The following is a 19081-nucleotide window of genomic DNA, read 5'->3' as shown; positions in this document are numbered from 1 at the left end:
AAATGCATAATTTGACAAAATTGGCTGTAACATTTTTATTAAGTCATTAAACTATCCAAATTATGTCTTTGATTACAGGTAATGTGTTCGGTTATCTGAATTTGGCAAGCATTTTTGTTTCATATAACTGCTATTCTAATTCTCAGTGGAAACATTGATAAAAATAATGTTTTTTTACTTCATTTTCAAATCTAGTGAGTAGGTAAAACACTAATTCCATATTGAATTGTGACAATAAAACCACTATAACTGGGTATCAATATAATCCTGAACCATTGTACTATCCTATACAGAAAACAAAATGAAAATATATTACATAGGGGCTGAGATATTGTATACAATGTTACCCACCCCCAAAAACCAATTTTGACAAAAATTGCTTATTGAGATATGGTGGTAGATTATGTTGATTTAGTGAACGAGTGGGATAATTGCAACAATGCTTAAAAACACAACAATAGTAAACTTAAAATGAAAAATTCAAGTTTTTCTGTGAACATCTATTCTGAATTTCAAGATGGCCACCATTTTTACTTGTTTTCAAAATCAAGATCTAATATAGTTCTTCATCATGGTCATGTAATATATCATATGAAAGCATTTTACATTGTCTTTTCAATGATGTACATTTCATTGATCCCCAACATTGAATAAAAATAAAAATATTGAAAGCTTATTTCTCTAGCGACTTCAACCCATACCCAAATTTAGATTTAAATTGAAATGGAAATCGTTTCACTCAAAATTGTAGATATACTGCACTTTCTTCTCAGCATTTCACTTGTTTCACTTGTTTCTCATTTGAGTGAAACAAACACAAGAATACTTGCAGTATTATGAAGTAAGCCTGCAGATATCTCTCGATCTGCAATGAGGGCTCTCTACGAAAACTGCACTGTCCCAACTGGTTCTGATTTGGTGTAGTAGAACCTAGAAACCTATGATTGAGGGTTCAAATCATGGTTCACCTCAATTATGTTTCTAGGTTTGTGAGCACCCTACCTGTGCTCATGGGTTTCACCGAGGTAGTAAATGTCTGAGACCTGCAACACTTCGAGCTTTCCTCCTGCATTAAGCTTACACGCCACGATACAACTGGAATACTGTTAAAAGTGGTGTTAAACCCAACTCACTCACTCACTATATTGGCATTGAACTCATCCATTATCGCCGGTGTTAGGGTAGGTTACCCCAAACTCTATCCTTAGCCCTTAGATCTCCTTTGCAATCAATCAACCCCAGCTTTATTATTATTCTGTTTAGAAACCCGTTTAGTAGCTATTATAGCTTTGACAGAGGCTCCTTATATTCTTCACACAAAACATTGAAAAAGCAGAATGAAATGGTTTAATATAGAATATTTTGGCTACTAGAAACTGTCCAGGAACTTTCACCCGCAATGTTTATTCAGTAATGACTCAAAAGAGGACCCACTCATGTGGCATCACTACCCATGCTTATTCCTCTCTTATTCCTTACTATACACAAAGAAAAACGACGACTGGCCTCAAAACGTCCCGGATGTACTGAGCCCCTATTAAGTTGCCCCTTATGGTGACCAAATCCAACCTGTAATCATGAGAGATACACCCCCAAAGCATTACCGAGCCCCCAACGTATGCAACAATCGGTTTAATGTTCCTGGGGGTCTAGGCCTTGTTCCGGTACCTCCTAACTCTCATTCTTCCATTAGTGAATTGGAGCAGAAAAGAACTTTCGTCTGACCAATGGATTCGTCTCCAAGTTCTCTGGTGCAATAAACCATGCTAAACTAGCAGCTTTGTGATGATCTCTCAACAAGGGACGCTTTATGACTCGTCTAGCTCTCTGTCCTGCTGCTTTCAGCCGGTTCTTGACGGTTCTGGTGCTGAAACGACGATTGGGCAACCACAGTTGTTTCAGACGAGTCCCTGTCTTCGAGATGTGTCATCACAGGAGGTCTTCTGGATCTGGGACTGTCCTGTTCATCAGCGGTCTCAGCATGTTTCTTGACTAAACAGCTTACCACAGTGTGATTATACCCCAAATTCCGACCAATGGCATTACAAGACATTCCTGAGTTATGTATGCTGATTATTTGCCATCTTGTGGCATTTGATAATAGCCTTCGTGCCATGGTCACACAATGTCATGGAATAACTGTTTACAACCGAGGTTAAGAAAGCAATTTTAACGTTTGGATATACTCCTTTTAGAGATACTCGAGGGTAGCATGCTGCACGGGAATACCATGCATGGCACGTGAGCTTGACTCGTTACATCATCTCGAGAAAACATAATTCTTCCCGTAATCATATCTTTCGTGACTGTTACAAATATTGGGACTAAACAATAATGAAATATATAAGGGTGTGCTTAACTTTTTTCTTTGTGTATATTATCCACATTATCTTTACTATGTTCCCTACCACACTTTTCTGTAACAAAAATCATCCGTCATCATGCCTTGAACCGTCTTCATTTTGCACCATGTTGGCTTATTCCTCATGATCACTACTCGGTATCTTGTAGATTATGGAATGGTGATGAGTGTGCCAAATGGGATAGGGATCACTCATAAGCGTCCGTAGATTTAAGTCATGAGACACCATGTCAACCCATGACCTTTAAAAGTCTCCTTCACCTATTAGACTCTTTTCATTCCGCAAAATTTTAGGCATGACTAGGTAAATTTGCACTTAGTTTCAGCGCGGAGGTAGCTCAGTCAGTTTAGCTGTAAGGTTAAGAATTTGAAGGTTGCGAGTTTGCTTCACCAAAACTGGTTGCTTGTCTTTGAGACACGTGACCTTAGAAAAACCCTGGCTGCTTGTAGACGTGACCTACGGCAAAGATCGTCCTATTGAGAAGTTGAGATATTGTGTTCTAAAGGTGCTCCTAATAATAACATAATATTGTTATTGGTCTACTGTTGCAGGAAAGACAATTCTGAATACTGAAGTTGTTAATGAATATTTTTTCTGATAACCCCTCATCCTCGGAATGGATGAAACTAGGTAGATCTACATGGTGACTCCATTTCATTGAACAATGGGATGAAGAAATATTTCTTGTCTGTATTATTCCTTTTTTTAATTGGTAAATAAAACTGGTATTCGGCTTATCTCTTGTCTGACAAGCAGGAACAAATGAAAATGTATGGACACCTCAGAAATTAGGGCTTTTATAGTTTTCATTCTATCTGGTTTGTCACATGGCTTGGCCCAGGTTTTGATCATCGACATTTCAAAGTAACATCCTTATGATTTTGCACTGGTCAAGCGACCCATAACTTGAGTGCAAATGATTTTACGCTGTCCTGTTTAGGGCTAGGTTTATTCAGATTTTAAGTTGGATTTTATTATCCCCCGCCCAACAAGATGGACTTAGGTTCCAAATTCTTTTTGGTTTTACAATTTCCATGACAAGTTCCAGCTCAGTTAAAAAAGGTTAGGGTTTGTTTAGATTTAATTATGTCATAAATTCTGCAACAGGGGCGGGGGATATAGCCACATTAGTGGCAAACTCTTGTTTCTTTTCATTTTTATATAAAACTGTCAATATCAAGCACTTAAAAGCTGCTTAACCCAAAGGTATTCAAGGAATGACAAACGCATTGTCAGATTGTCAGATAAACGAAACCTTTTCACAACTGTTCAACAGTGGTATATGTACCCTTAGGGATCTTGTGGTCAGGTTCGCTAACTTGGTTGATGCATGTCATTGTATGCCAATTGCGTAGATCAATGCTCGTGATGTCAGTCTCTGGATTGTCTGGTCCAGACTCGTTTATTTACAGACCGCTGTCATATAGCTCGAATATTGCCAAATGTAGCATTAAACACAAATAAACAAACAAACAAAAATTTAGGGACAGGAGCATCACTTTGCATATTACAACAAACCCAGGAAGTCCTGCCAGACTAACTATATGTATTATGCCATTGTAAGAACCAATAAAAAAAGAGGTAGGTTGTTTTCATGTACATTTCTCCAACAGAACAGAACTACAAAACTGTAAATATGTGCCGCATTCCTTTTTTCCAAGGTATAACATTCTCTGAGAAATATATGGTCACATCACCAACTTAATTGCCACCAATTTAAGGCCTTGGTGACTATAAACAAAATCACAAAACAAATATTATGTACAGTTAAAAAAACAACTATTTCATATTCGTATGATAGTTATTGTTTAATTAGCATTGTTTTGAGTAGTATAGACAATAGGGGTTCTGCACCACTGCCACCTAGGCCGGATTTATACCCAAATACTACTACTACAGGGGTAATTTTTTATGCAAAAACCACGATGTGATCAAACGATCGCCTCCATAAGCATAGGTAGTTACACCATCCTTATCAATCCATCTCTTTGTATCTAATGGGGATAATGATGTCTTGTTCATTCATAATCCATATATCCTGTGATTGTCACTTCTTAAAGTGTTCATCTCGTGTTTGAATGATCTACCACTGAATAATGATTCTTTATACTGTTGGTGTTTGATATACTTTTTTACAATTTGATATGCTTTTTTACAACATACTTCTTAACACCTCTCGCTTTTCTTATCTCCTCATTATCAGATTTCTTTATAGAATCAATAAATCTAAGGTCTTAATCCAACTTACTCCGAAATAGGAGTTCCAGCACATTCATCCTTCATCTTACCTAATACCTTTTTATTTACAGCACTGTGCAATAGATTATCTTTGGGGTAATTGCTCGTATCGTACATATCTATTTTTTCTGCCATATCTTTATACACATCCTCGATTTGTATTTCCATCAACAATGAATCAGTGTCGGTATATAACACCTCACATCTATCACCATATTGCTTCTTAAGTTCATTGTAAAAAAAAGTCATACATTAAGTGTTTTGACAAGTCAAGAATATTCATACCAACGTACACTAGTCTGTTGAATTTTATATTACTCTTCCGCATATGTAATGCAGCTAAGTCGTTATCAAATATCTTACTTCTGTTTAAAGCCGGACTAGCTATAAGTTTCCGAAGCCTTTCTTCCCCATTTGATCTGACCAATGTAACATCAACACGCTTCCTTAGATTCTCCATAGTTTTACCAAATACTGAGTTATTCATGAGCTTATATAGGTTCTTTTCAAAAACGCTGGTAGCTATCTTTCTTAAATCTGTGTTCAGTCTTATATAGGGCTCCATCCAAGGTCTTTGACCAAACTTAATTTTCTTTAGTTTCATGCCAGTGATAGATATAACTGGAGATTTCTATAGTGGACTAAATGTTTTGTCTTATCCATCAAATTTGGTTCGTGTTTTTCTTTGTTAGCTAACCTGGTATTACCCATCAAGGAGATATTCTGACATCCAATCTCTATTAATCATTAATTTTTCAGAAGCTAACACATAACTATTATGGTCTTTGTGTAATTCTTTTGGATATTCTAAGTCAACTTCTAGTATGTAACATTTATCAGAATCTGTGGGAATATCATTCAGATCGATATTTTTTACCCACTCAAAACCACCTGTGGGTAAAGGTTGACTTATCGCCAATCTGTACAAATTGTAGATATATAGAATACTAAACGAGCACCCGTGTAATACCAATTTTATGAAACGAGTGAATAGTTCTGGTATCTGACGAGCGAAAGCGAGTCAGATACCACAACTATTCACGAGTTTCATAAAACGAGTTTCGTATTTTATTTATTACTTGTCATTTATAATGTTTTTAGAATTATACTGTTGAGTGTAAATAGGCTGACACCTACACGATCCATGGCAAATTGAGTTTAACAGAATAATACTTCAAACACGTCAAAAGTTGAAACGTATGAATTTAATATCATACAATGGTCCACCTTTAGAATTCAGGCGTTCGTCCCACAAAATTATCGTAGTGCTAAGGCTATTACAACTCACATAATTTAACTTAGACTAACGACTGTCGTTGCGCTAGAGTACGATCGCCTTGTGGAACGGGGCCTTGCTCCTCAAAGTTTACAATCACGTCACAATACCAGTTGACGTAATTTGTTGAATTTTGTTGCAAGATCCATCGGCGAAACAATGCCATGTGACGTCAGCCTAGCAACAAGGTTGTTGCTCCTCCCAGTGATCTATCATCTCCACACACAATGTTGTCGAATACACCAAGGGATGTTGAGAGCTTTCAATATTTGTACGTGAAACGTGTTCCGAGAGTACATAAGCATTTTGGTATTACACAATGTGTAATAAAGCTGTATGTTTATTAAACGGGTGATCTCTTCACGGGCAAGTAATAAATAATATGTAGATACAATAGATATAATATGTGTGGTAGGTTACTCGAATCATATCCTTCCACTAATTTATTAATGGCTTTAGAATACCTTTTCGCCGTCATCGATATCCTTTCTCAACAAACAAGTGCATATCATAATCGTTGAGTAATCTTAATTCTACACCAGCCATCTTCAACAATGCATCCCACGAAAGTCCGGGACTGGAATAGTACCATGCCCGATCCAAGCCATATTGTTTTAAACATGTCTTTCTAAATATCTCAAATATATCGGCGAGTAACAGTCCATAGGTTTTTAAGTACAGATTGTGATAATCGCCTAAATTCTTACAACCTTATTTATCCCACACCGTCAGAGCATGAACATAATAAGCATTGGTTATTTCAGATTCTGTTAAGTTACTATAGAATGATTCAAGGGGTGGTAATTTAGTTTGTCAAATCTAGACCAATCATCCATATATTCGTAAGGATATACACCTTTTCTCAGCAACAAATGCCGTGTTAACCAAACAGTGTATTGATTTGTTATAGCAAAGTCATCGGAATTGTTCGCATTAGCTTAATTGTCCAGGGAAGATAACAGAAACTGTACGGAGTCTATGAATCTAAGTCCATTACTTTGTTTTGTTCTCACTTTCCCATCCTTGTCCGTATAATGTTTAGTTTTAGTCAACGAGAATGATATGTATCTTTCCATATTATTAGGAATGCACATTCAACCGTCATCAGTCTTTGAGATAGCTTGCAGATGAGAATCATATCCTCTAAGGTTATGCAACACATTTTATGGGTATTGTTTGAGAATTCATTTTTAATTTCAGGTTACACTCGTTATGTGCGACTTGCTTGTAATTACCCGTGACGTGACAATGATCTCTAACAGAATCCCCATTCAGGGGTTTATTACAAACATGACAACTCGTTGACTTCTTATATGCCATCCAATCATCCTTCGTCATACACATGGGTTTCTTACCCGATAAATTTTTCCCTGATTATTCTCTCTTCATATTGTAGATATACTAGGAACATTTCCGCTGCATTGGGACCTCTGAAAATTATGGGTGCATTTGTTTTCGGTATTTTCGATAGGTTTGATAAGTGCTTCCAAGTCAGTGTGAATTATCTACGGTACTGGCAGTTGATTACAATAATGCCCAAATTTTAATATATTTTTACCCTCTTAAGGCATATCGATCCTGATAGCAGTCTGCCCAACACCTCTGCCATCTTCTTTATGTGCTTCTAAAAGATCTTGTCTGCTCTACCCATGCAGACATCTTTTGCAGAATATTTCTTTTCCTTATGGGTTGTTTGATCGTATGATAGCCTGTTTAAACTCATTATCAAGTTGGTATAATGATATTTCCCATCTCTTTCGATCAGAAATGAATTGATTCTGGGCTTTGCTTATCCTGTGTACAACAATTCCTTTTGAAGAATGTCCGAAAACATTTAAAGCTAAATTATTTTGCATTTCTGCCTTATCATTTGGTGAGATAGGTGTAGAATCATCTATAACATCAAGGTCAGGGTCAACGTCTTTGGGATAGCTCGAAGGCCTATCCGGATGTTTGTCTGCAGGGAACAATGCAGCTATTATCATCATTCTGAAACAGTCATTGCCTTTATTTTTTACATTAATTATGGCTTTTTTCTTCTTTGATATGAGGGTAAATCTATATAAGATCCGCCTTTCAAAGGCATATGATTGCTATATCTAGATATAAAGTATCGATTCTATCCAAGCCCCATTCCGAACCTCTATTAGTCCAGCGTTCTAAAGTTTCCTGTATCCTCTGAATTGATGCATCTAATGATGCGTTAATAGACTCAGATTTGGTTGCCCCTGAAATAAGGTTTGGTATATTCAGCGCTATCGTCTGTATTATTTTTACTCAATGACATTTTAAACATCAGTTTACTCCGCCTTAATTTTGCTCAATACGATGGGTTTAACATCATTAACATCCATGTTGGAATTAATATCCATCTTCCATCCTCTTAGATATTTACCAACGCCAGCCGTGGGTACAAATCTTAACACAACGGGTTGATTATCATTAACAACGGGTTCAACAACCGGTTCAACAACATTCAGTAAAGCAATCAGTTCAGCTTTTTCATTCGAGAATAACCTCTCAGCCCACTGTTTCTTGCTTGAGCTTTGAGTTCTCTAACAGTCTGGGTTTTTTATTCCAAACAGAGTAAGGTAAACTATTCAGCTTTTCTCATTCGAGAATAACCAAGTAGACCACGATGTTTTGCCAAAGCCTTCAACTCTCTGACTAAAACCATTGTGATGTATAACTACATGTGAACTAATCTCTAATTGGTATTAATTCTACCCAATTTCTTTCTCTCATTCCAGTAATCCTTCTTCCTTTCATAAATAATCTGGAACAGTTTTTTCAACTTTTGTCGCACCGTGACCCTTGCATAAACAGTAACTACCTTTGACCCCAATCCGACATACAGAACACGTATAATTAACATGCCCTTTTCTTATTGCAATGGCATGTATTCCACAAAAATCTCTCAAACAGCTCTTATCACATTTTGGGGATTAGCCCATGCGTATGAATTTACATCTGGATGTGCCCTTTGCCATTGTTACAGTTCTGTGGTACTATTTTATGCAAAGTTGTGATTTAGTTGTGGTGATGGGCTTTTGTACTTATACTGGCTTGTTTGCTCCAGTTTGATTTATTGTTCTCATTTAAGGGGCACTGATCTAAAGCAATTCCCCGGGACTGGTTGTTGCCTTTGTTATTTTTTTTTCCCAGTGAGTACCTGGATGTATAGCAGAAATCTAGACTAGTTCGCGACCTCTGCTGCGCCATTGGTAAGCGCATTAGTCACTTTTATGGGTAGTAATAAGGGCGTATGGTCAAAATTATCAATAACATGAAATACAGTTTTTGAGATAATAAGGAAATGTAGGTATCTTTGTGGGTAGCATCGGTAATGGTGACGAAGTTTTGATAAGTCACTTGCTTGGTAATTTTGCGATTTTCCTTTACACTATTTTGACTTGCAACACAAAGTTAATATTTCATCCGAGCATTGCTTTTTTTATAGTGTGTATATTTTTTTACTGTCAAAATGTGTAACATTTTCAAATTTATTAAACGCCTAAATATTCAGTTATTTTACAAAGTGACTGTAAAACATTTCCATCTGTATTATGATGATAGCGAATTCCAAACATTTTGATGTTTAATGTTATCACCAAGAAACTGAAAATGTTACGTTGAAAAGTACATTTCTATGTTGTTTGCTTCTAATCCTACATAATAATCTGTTGTGATGTTTTTAGGCCCTTTTGATCGGCTAAATCAATTTTAGTCATTCTGGGCAGATTTTTCAGTAAAAATGACTGAAATATTTACACATTTTATAAATTGCCTTAGAGAATCACATTTTACAAATTGACGGTAATATATACACGCTTACAAAGGAAAAGACTTGTGAAAACAACATCTATCGCGCATTGAAGAATTTCCCAACCAAGACGTAGAGGAACAAGAACGAATCGGTTAAATGCTACGGCAAATGAAGGAAATCAAAATGCAAATACCATAATTTCAACCTACCAAATTTATGTATATAAATTTTGGGCAGCTTCCTTGTTCGAGGAATGTATCCGTGAATATCCACACAAAGGAACAATATACCACTCGTCTGCAGCTGTACAAAGAAACTTATTCGATGTCACATGTCTCTGTAACAATCAAATATTTTAAAAGATATCGTTTCAGGATATTATAAACCGTGTTCATTTCTCAACTGATCACTTAGATTGTTTCAGGTGTTTCACATAGGTTTCAAGTCTCAAGGGTCAGCTGAGAAAGCCCACGTGACAACTATTTTCATAACGTCCACGGTTCCAAAAAAATCCATTAAGTGATAGATAACAAAGAGCAATCAATCAACGTATTATCAGTTAACCCTTTGAACAAAGTATGTTGTTTTTACATCGGCACTTCACGCCATGATATGAGTGTATTCCAGGGGTCCGGAAAATTTAAAATCCCAATCGGACGTTTACATTTATGCCACGCCCCCTTCAAACAGTGTGTTTTAGTACGACTTTTTACACACAAATTACAAGTTGTTACGTATTCATAATATGATGAATTATGAATTGTTTCAATTTAAATTGTTTAATTCACCGGACAATTAATAACAAATAATATCATTTGAGATATATATGGAAAACATACGTTTGTTTCTGTTATAATAACGATCTGTCAACGTTGTGAACGGTCTAATTAATATTCATGAGTCTGCTCAAGTGTACGCGTTGTAACATTTGGATCGAGACTATTATCCCATATTTGGTTATCACGTGACCTTATGGGAAAAGTTTTTTTTTAAACTAAAGATTATTTAAAAACAAGACAGATAATATAATTATAAATCCTAAACTATCGTTGCAATAGTTGTTTGAATACTTTTTCATCTGTACTTAATTATTGACCATAAAAAAATTTGATATCAATCGTCACAGAAAGCAAAATGGCGGTCAATCAAGATTCAATATACGACTAGCTACTGAAAACAATAAAATCTGCAAATCCTCGTTGTATGTCAACCAAGTGAAAGTCGTTAGCCACGACTTACAAAATGATCATTCAGACTTTGAGGGTTTGGCAGGTCCGCTCGACTGATCTGCATCGGTCGACTGGCTGTCGTCACGCTTTCGCTTCTTGTCTGAGGTTACGTATCGTAGCATTGTGAGGATAATGAGGTACATCGATGATGCAAGGTATTTATGTACAGTTGTAAACACACTTTACTCAAATTAACAAGATGTTCTCAGTAATAAATCCTCGATTAATCAGTGTCAACTCAGTTTATTGCCTATTACAGTGATTGACCGATTGGACTATCATTCTAAGTACGATGTATTTACAGCAATCAAAACAAACAAAGCTTGTCAGTGTAGATAATCTTCTTTGTGTTACAACTGCAGACAGAAATTGCTCAGTCCTAACTGTTGATAATGTCCGGTCAAAATTTAAGAATGTCCGGACAATACTTTTTAAAATGTCCAGACAGAAAAATTTAAATGTCCGGTAAGCAATATTTTAAACCGGACATTTGAGATTCCCAATCGGACATGTCCGGCGCATATGACGGTTTCCGGACCCCTGGTGTATTCCCTTCGTTTTAGTAAACCTAGACATGTAAACACTCACTTTTGACATATCCACTGTGCGATATAACAGTGATTAATCAGTCAGTGTATTTTCTGTTAATCCTTTGATGACTAGGAACGATCTGTTGATTCACAAAAAAAGGAAATCAACTCTTGCTGGGCTGCCACGTGCATATTACGCAACACACATTTCACCTCACTTTAAACCTGGATTTAGATTGAATAATTACCCCAGACACAATAAATGCCAAATGGGAACCTTTGTCAGGTAATCTAAGTGGTGCTACCACTATTTGTACCTGTAATAAATTCATTAACTGAGCATCAAGTGAATGACGACAAAAACACAAGTGTAGGGTTATACCAGAAAACGTGGATGACAACAAGGGAGTAGTAATCGTATTATCGACGCAATCCGAAATCCGAAAATGCTTTCACTGCATGGATACTTTTTATTATTATTAAACTATAACCATCTTGGGTATTTCCAAATGACGACATCCGATGAGCTCCGCCGTTCTTTTTGTCTGTTTGTTTAGGCTGAAGAAATTAATTAACATGCGCCCTTTGTCGAAATCTTTATAGATCACAGTTAACCAATCAGTGTTCAAAAATGCGTAAAACAAATATTGCCTCCAGCCTCCAAGTTTATCTAGCTGTCCTTGCAGACGGTAGCCCAGTTTTGTGTCACGCTCAGTTGCATTGCATATCGTCCGGGTACTCACGGGGGGGAAAACAATAACAAAGGCAACAACCAGTCCGGGGAATTGCGTTAGATCAGTGCCCCTTTAAACTCTCTAATGTAAACTTCAAGAAATCCATTCATCTGATTTGTTTGATAAGAAAATAAATTAAGAAATTGTTCAGATGTCTACCTTTTTACATGAGTTTTACTAGAATCATAGCTATCAGGGAAATATAATTGTTTGATATGACTCAACAGTCATTATTATTTTGTCAGCACTTTCAGCAAAATATGAGGTCATTTTAAACAGGTATCACAAAATGTTCTGTAGTTTAAGAGTTCAAGAAATGACATCGCATCCAATTATTGGGTACTATACCCCTTAAATGTTCTATCAATGAATAAGCATAAGTAGTAGATATGATGTAAAACTAGAGTTGTAAAATGTCTTTTTCGGTCTCATTTATGTATTAACTTATTAAACTGACTGAAGTGTTTACAAAGGTAAGTGATATTGTGTCTTTATTTCACTAACAATCAGTGATGGCGAGTAAAGTTATCTTAGGAACTTACCCTGAAGTGGAACACAAATTCCTTGAAATTTATTTCACGTTGACACGTCACAATGATACGTAAATTATGTGGGAGTTACAAGAGACATATTTGAAACCAGTTCTCATTTAATTGTGCAACAGGACATTCCTAAATATGTGTTGTCTTCATTTCACCACTTAAGCCATTCTTTTGAATATGTTTTCTTTGTGAAAAAGAGGACATTTGATGATTCAAAATGGTAAAAAAATCAGCCAAGATTGCTGCTAATATAGTTTACAAAATAGTAGGGTCAATGGATTTCTTGAACCTTGTACAGAGAACTGATTGAGAGCAAAAACTCAAACATGAAAATGTGACATTTTCCCCTAGTCTATCTACTTAATGTCATTGTAATATACAACCAATGTGTTGTCTTGGAAACGCAAATAATTAGAAATCAATAATTGCTTAATTGAATCCAAACTTCCGACTTGCTGCCTTCGAAATGCAGTATATCCCAATTTTAAAATGCTGAAGAGCTAAAGGCACTGGTGTGTTCACAAAGTTTCATGTTTTCCCTCGGAAACAACCCTGCCATTTTTTAATCTTTCAAAAACTCCTAGAGTCATTGTCAGTTCAACTAAAGCAATGAAGAGACATTAAAGGGAGACATTAAAAACATTGAAAAACATAATTACAAATCAATTAATGCCTCGATACGACAAGTCTACAGACCTGAAATATATTCAAGAATGACATGTATTTAAGGATTTATGGAAGACTTTGATGCGAGGCATCAACATGCCACCGAGAGCATTTCAGTGCCATCAGGAAACATGAGGGAGACTTTGCCAACTTCAGATAGATAGAGTGTGAGAGTGTGAGAGTGTGAAACAGATATTACAGTCACTTCGTTTACATGATAATAATACATATAATATATTCACAATGTTAAAAGTGATGTCGAGTCAATGAGGCTGAAGGTTCTTCTGTATTTATTTCTTTGGTATTTTTCATGTTTTCAGGCTGCTGGAAAATACAAGCAGAAAGGACGTGACTATGTTGTCGAAGATGGGGACATTATCTACTTCAAATTTAATGCTGGAGCAGGACTGACAGGGAAAAAGAAGTGATCTACACACGCTTTCCTAAGTGGCAATTATGAATAAGTGTAATTATTCTACTTCGTAGCCATGCGTTTATGATTTGTATGAAGGACTGTTTCATCAACAACCTTGACATTTTCATGATTGTCATCATGCAAAAACTGTTCATGTGAGCATACCTCTAATGATCACTAATACATTGTTTGGTTAAAAATCTTCTGTTTTACAGTGCAATTGCATCTAGAATGTAAATGTTTATGCTCATGTAATATGAGTTACCAACAGAAAATAAAAGAATGCTAATTGCTAGAGTGAGTGGTTAAGTGTAAATTGCTCAACCGGTAGAGCTTCATGCACATTGTTACATTGTCAGCCATGACACCATGCATCCTGTAAGCATTTTTGGTTTTTGGATTGATTCAAATATTGAAAGTTATCTGCCAAATGTTGTTCCTTAAAATTTTCTCATAAAAGCTGGTTAAGATGAATTTTTTTATAATTATGTTGGTCACATGATCAGTCGCAGACTGGCCCAGTATTGGTTTCTGGACCTCAATGTATATAAATGGATTTCAACAAAATTTGTGTTTATCATTCAAATATTTCTTTACACACTTCTAATACCTGTGTCCCGATGGGGATTCCGGGTCAGGTTCGATAACTTGGTTGATATCAATGACTTGTCTGGTTGAGACTTGATTATTTAGGGGCCGCCATGATATGGCTGGAATATTGCTGAGTGTGAAAATATTTTTGAAGCTCTATTCATGTTGTGGTTATATCATTTGAATACTGGCATATATTCATATAGCACTTAGGAATGTTCTTGAAATACTGATACTGTCATGATCTGCCAACTGATGAATAAAATGAAGTACCAATTATATGTGAAAAGCCTATTAATGCCAGTACATGTGAAGATCCGGGGTAGAATAGGAACCCATGCTTGACGTAAAAGGCAACTATGCTTGTCGTAAGAGGCGACTAACGGGATCGGGTGGTCAGGCACACTGACTTAGTTGATTGATGCTCATGATGTCAATCACTGGATTGTGTGTTCTAGACACGATTATTTCCAGACTACTGTCATATAGCTTGAATGTTGCTGAGTGCGGTTTAAAAAAACAAAAAAACAAACAAACAAACAAATTAATGCCAGATTGCTGCACAGACACCGACCACCTATGCTATTGTCTGACATTTGTTTGAAAGTTGCAAATTGTAACTGGCCGACATGCCTTGGCCTTAAATGTAATTATCCCCCGCCCAACTAAGTTGGCAGGGGATATAGAAACGGGCTCCATCCGTTTGTACGTCCGTCAGTCACGTTTCGTTTCCAGAGCATAACTCAAAAACCGTTCAATATTTTTTCATGAAACTTTGCAGGTCTGTCAAGTACATGCTGAACTGGTGCCTTTTGCTATTTAGTAATTTTCGAAATTGTTATTTTTTTTACGTTTCCATGGCAACAAGATGGACTTAGGTTCCAAACTCTTCTTTTTTTTACAATTTCTGTAAGGTTCTGTAAGGGTTCAATATTTTTTCATCAAACTTTGCAGGTTTGTCAGGTACATACTGAACTGGTGCCTTTTGCTATTTAGAAATTTTAGAAATTTTTATTTTTTAACGTTTCCATTGGCAGCAAGATGGACTTAGGTTCCAAACTCTTCTTTTTTTTTACAATTTCCATGACAAGTTCCACCTCGGTTAAAAAAGGTTATGGTTTGTTTAGATTTAATTATGTCATAAATTCTGCGGGGGATATAGCCAAGTTAGTGGCAAACTCTTGTTGTAATAAAAACATGCCTCACACCATGAACCTAGACACAGTACAGTATCTATTTTCACATGCCTAGTATATACACTGCACCAACAGAAACGTTATAACTTTATTGTAGCCAGAAAAAAACCATTATGTAAATGGCAGAACAGATAGCTATGGTTTAAGAATGACATGTGGTCCTTCCTTCTCCCCTCCACTTCCAAATGAAAGTTTTTGACATTTTCAGAAAAAAATTGTTTTTGACTTAGATTACAAATTTGGAAAAAATGTTTTTTCCTCTTTTCAAAAAAATCATCCATGAGACATTTGGACTTTTTTGACAAACAATTTGGGTTTTCTTTGCAAAATTTGAAAAACGTGATTTTTCTACTGAAAAGTACATCCATGAGTACGATAGGCGCTGCGATTATAGTTGATAATAAACCAACACTGGCTTGCACCAAGTCCCATACTAGCTGTTACAAGTGCAGTGTCAACTCCATCAAGAGCATTCAAAGCTCTGCGATACATTTTATTTAATCCAAGTCTAGCATTAAGCTCCTTCTCTATTTGGTGTTTAATGTCACTTATTTGATGTAATCGAAATCCATCAACAGTATCCATCTTTTCAGATGCTTCTTCGAGCGCTGTATGTAAACCCATAATATATATTATTATACAAGAGTCTTTAATTGGTCTTTTGGCAATTCCTTGAGAGTATACATCAGTCTTATTAGGTATTTATTATATGGCATAAATATCTTAGTAGGTGAAAGGCTCCCACTATTAAGAACTTGGATGCCAAGATGTGTAACGGCCCTTCCTCCTGTATGAATAATAAAATTACAATGTTGACGTTCATGTTTCTTGAGCCATTTATTTGATAGACCCGTAATATCTCGAGGGCATCTTCTGGTGCATCCCCCAACAAGAGTTCAATAAGAAGTGAAGAAAGATCGGGCATACCATTCAAAGTATTTTTAATGTCATTGAATTCAGTAACCAAATTTACCCTAACGTCTTTTAATGATAGATGACTAAATAACATAGCCTATCAGGGGAGCGACTATCACACTCTTTTGTTTTGAGGGGATATAAGCCCCGAGTACGATCCCACTATTCATTATCCTAGTTAAATGATGCCTTATCAGTCATCACGTATGGTGGGGCAATGACGACATTCAGTAGCCATTCGATTTTTGTTTCGAACTTAGTCAATTTATTGTTATCGTCGCGAAAAAGATTATATGAAGTGTTTTTATGGAGTCTACTAACGTCAACATCATTTAAATCTGCTAAATTAGGTGCTGGTCCTGTGAATATAACTTCTTTCTGCTTGTATACATTATCTTGTAAGTGTAAAGCATATAACTTGCCCTCGATACAGGGTTTGTCGAATCCTTCTGTGTCTCCAAGATCAGAAAGCACAAATGTATTACATTGTCTTCCAGGACCTGAAGAACCATTATTTATAATATGGAGTGTCGCACTCAAATATCCTATATTTAATGGTTGATGTTTTACAGAAATTTTGAGGTCTGTAATAAGACCCCGCCTTAACTTCTTATACTGCAATGATGAGAAAGATTCTGTTCTACCACTATTGTAGTTTTCATCTTTGACTGGAATAGCTCTTGGCAGAGTTGAATGACTTTTGAATTGAATATTATCCATTGTACTGATCTGGTCAAGATGGATGCACAACTCTTTAAAGGGAACTAAATAGGGTAATTTAAATCCAAGCACTTTTGTGATGGGTATCACTTCTCCTCCTATAAATTTATATATCTATATTTGCTAAGCCCCTGTCAAGTTTTATAGCATGTGCTCTGAAATCAGACTGACTAAAATCAGCACCCCATTCGTCTCATTTTGCATGAGACTAGCTCCCAAAGGCTTAAAATTCTATCATTGAGTTTGCATATGCTGTTAAACCCATGAGATATAGTGTGAAGGGCCTTATCCGTATATAACTTATCATTACCTCTCGCAGCACTTATATTGGCCCACCGTGGGTATTACATTATATATATGTGATATCTTTAGAAATTACAGTTTCGCAGCAACGAACGTTTGAAACAGTTCATTATTGGTTCTCCAATCCAATGCAGTTCTGGCAAAACCAGCTAAACTTTGCTGTATGGTGTGCCATAACAGGCTGTGGAGTATCTATTCGTGACCATCGCGACAAACTAAGTAAGTTTTCTTCTTTCACGTGTATTATCAGCTTAGGCGCATCCTTACAGAAGTAAGTGCACCACTACCACAGGATCAAGCATGGAGTGCATCAAATGATCGATACAATTGGCGGGCATATGAACATATTTGTGAGAAATTTGCTATTTCTGCCAATAAAGATTGGCGTCTGCATGGAGTTAACCATGGTCTAGGCATTCTGTACGCTGATGCACACTCTGTTAAAGAAGTCAGCGATGATTTACTGAAAAGAGGTTGACTTCTTCCGAGCTTTGCTCTCTTGAGTAAGGAGTGAAGAGACGATCGTATGAACTTTAAGGGTGGAGGTTGAACAACCACAAGATGCTGAAAATGCTTGGAAAAAAATCATTTTAAATGAAGGTTTTACTCGCCCTGGCGTTGGAAGAATTAATGACTCAATCAGAACTTAATATGGGCTCTCCTTGGAGCTCAGTCACAAACACGATCAAACATCACTGGTGCTGGGACAGCTTTCGATGCTCAAAAGCAGTTTACTGCAAACGTAGAGGATGCTATTTCATCACCCGTTGACCTACCTTCGGCTATCAAGCGAAACCAAGATGTAATACAGCATGCCGAATGTAAAGGAGACTATGTTTTTGGGATAGGTCTGTACATGTCACCGAGTAACATGCAACTTATTCAAGTAGTAAGTTATAATAATAAAATTGTGGTTGCTACCGATAACAAACATTAGGTTTCAATTAAGATCTTAACACCGAATAAATAACGCAAACAATTACAGGCAAAACTGGAAATGTAAAACCCCAGTCATCTACTGTAAGAAGTACAACAGCCACAAGTTGTAAAACCACATATTGCCGCCAACATGTCAATCAACAACATATCGATGAAAAAACAGCGCTTATAGTTGGTGGAGTCACGGCTGATTAACTCATGATTTAGATAAATAGTCTTTAGCGGATACCTAGAACAGCCCGACAATTGCTACAATCACTGGACACAAGTTTTGACTAAGCCAAGTGGCGGTCTTGGCTAATAAATTCAAGAGCCAGGAAACAATTTTCCCTATTATACCGAATGTGCAGAAGCGGCTTTCCCAGCGAGCTTTCCTAGTGCTTCTCCTAAAACCTTTAAATGCTGTTTTATCCACTCTTTTACACCATCTGGCCTAGTTGGACTGCCATGGCCTGTACCACTGCCTCCGGTTAACGATAAAATCCCAATGCCGTTAAATTACTGGTAATGGTTATGCCCTATGCTCTGAACGCTGTTTTAATTTTTTTGGCCAGTGTAGTATCATCATTGAGGACTTATCAATAGTTTCTAGAATTCGACTGATATGTGAACAAAGTGCTTTTCTTTTAGTGGAAGCTGCTTCAAAGCACGCTAATCT

At 36.5% G+C, this 19081-nt stretch overlaps 1 protein-coding gene across 1 annotated transcript in view; it reads left to right on the top strand.

The window, feature by feature from the left end:
* LOC139463731 (obg-like ATPase 1) overlaps nucleotides 1–17811 on the top strand; it is a 327895-nt gene extending 310084 nt beyond the window's left edge. Inside the window, exon 12 of the mRNA XM_071244980.1 lies at nucleotides 13665–17811. Coding sequence (XP_071101081.1) covers nucleotides 13665–13772 — 108 coding nt within the window. The 3' untranslated portion in view covers nucleotides 13773–17811. The remainder of the gene's footprint in view (nucleotides 1–13664) is intronic.
* The last annotated feature ends 1270 nt before the right edge of the window (nucleotides 17812–19081 follow it).

The sequence above is a fragment of the Haliotis cracherodii genome, unplaced genomic scaffold (assembly GCF_022045235.1).
Source record: "Haliotis cracherodii isolate W230 unplaced genomic scaffold, xgHalCrac1.p SCAF_16, whole genome shotgun sequence".
NCBI lineage: Eukaryota > Metazoa > Mollusca > Gastropoda > Lepetellida > Haliotidae > Haliotis > Haliotis cracherodii.
The sequence above is the reverse complement of the archived record's forward strand: the minus strand, read 5'-3'. Positions and strand labels throughout refer to the sequence as shown.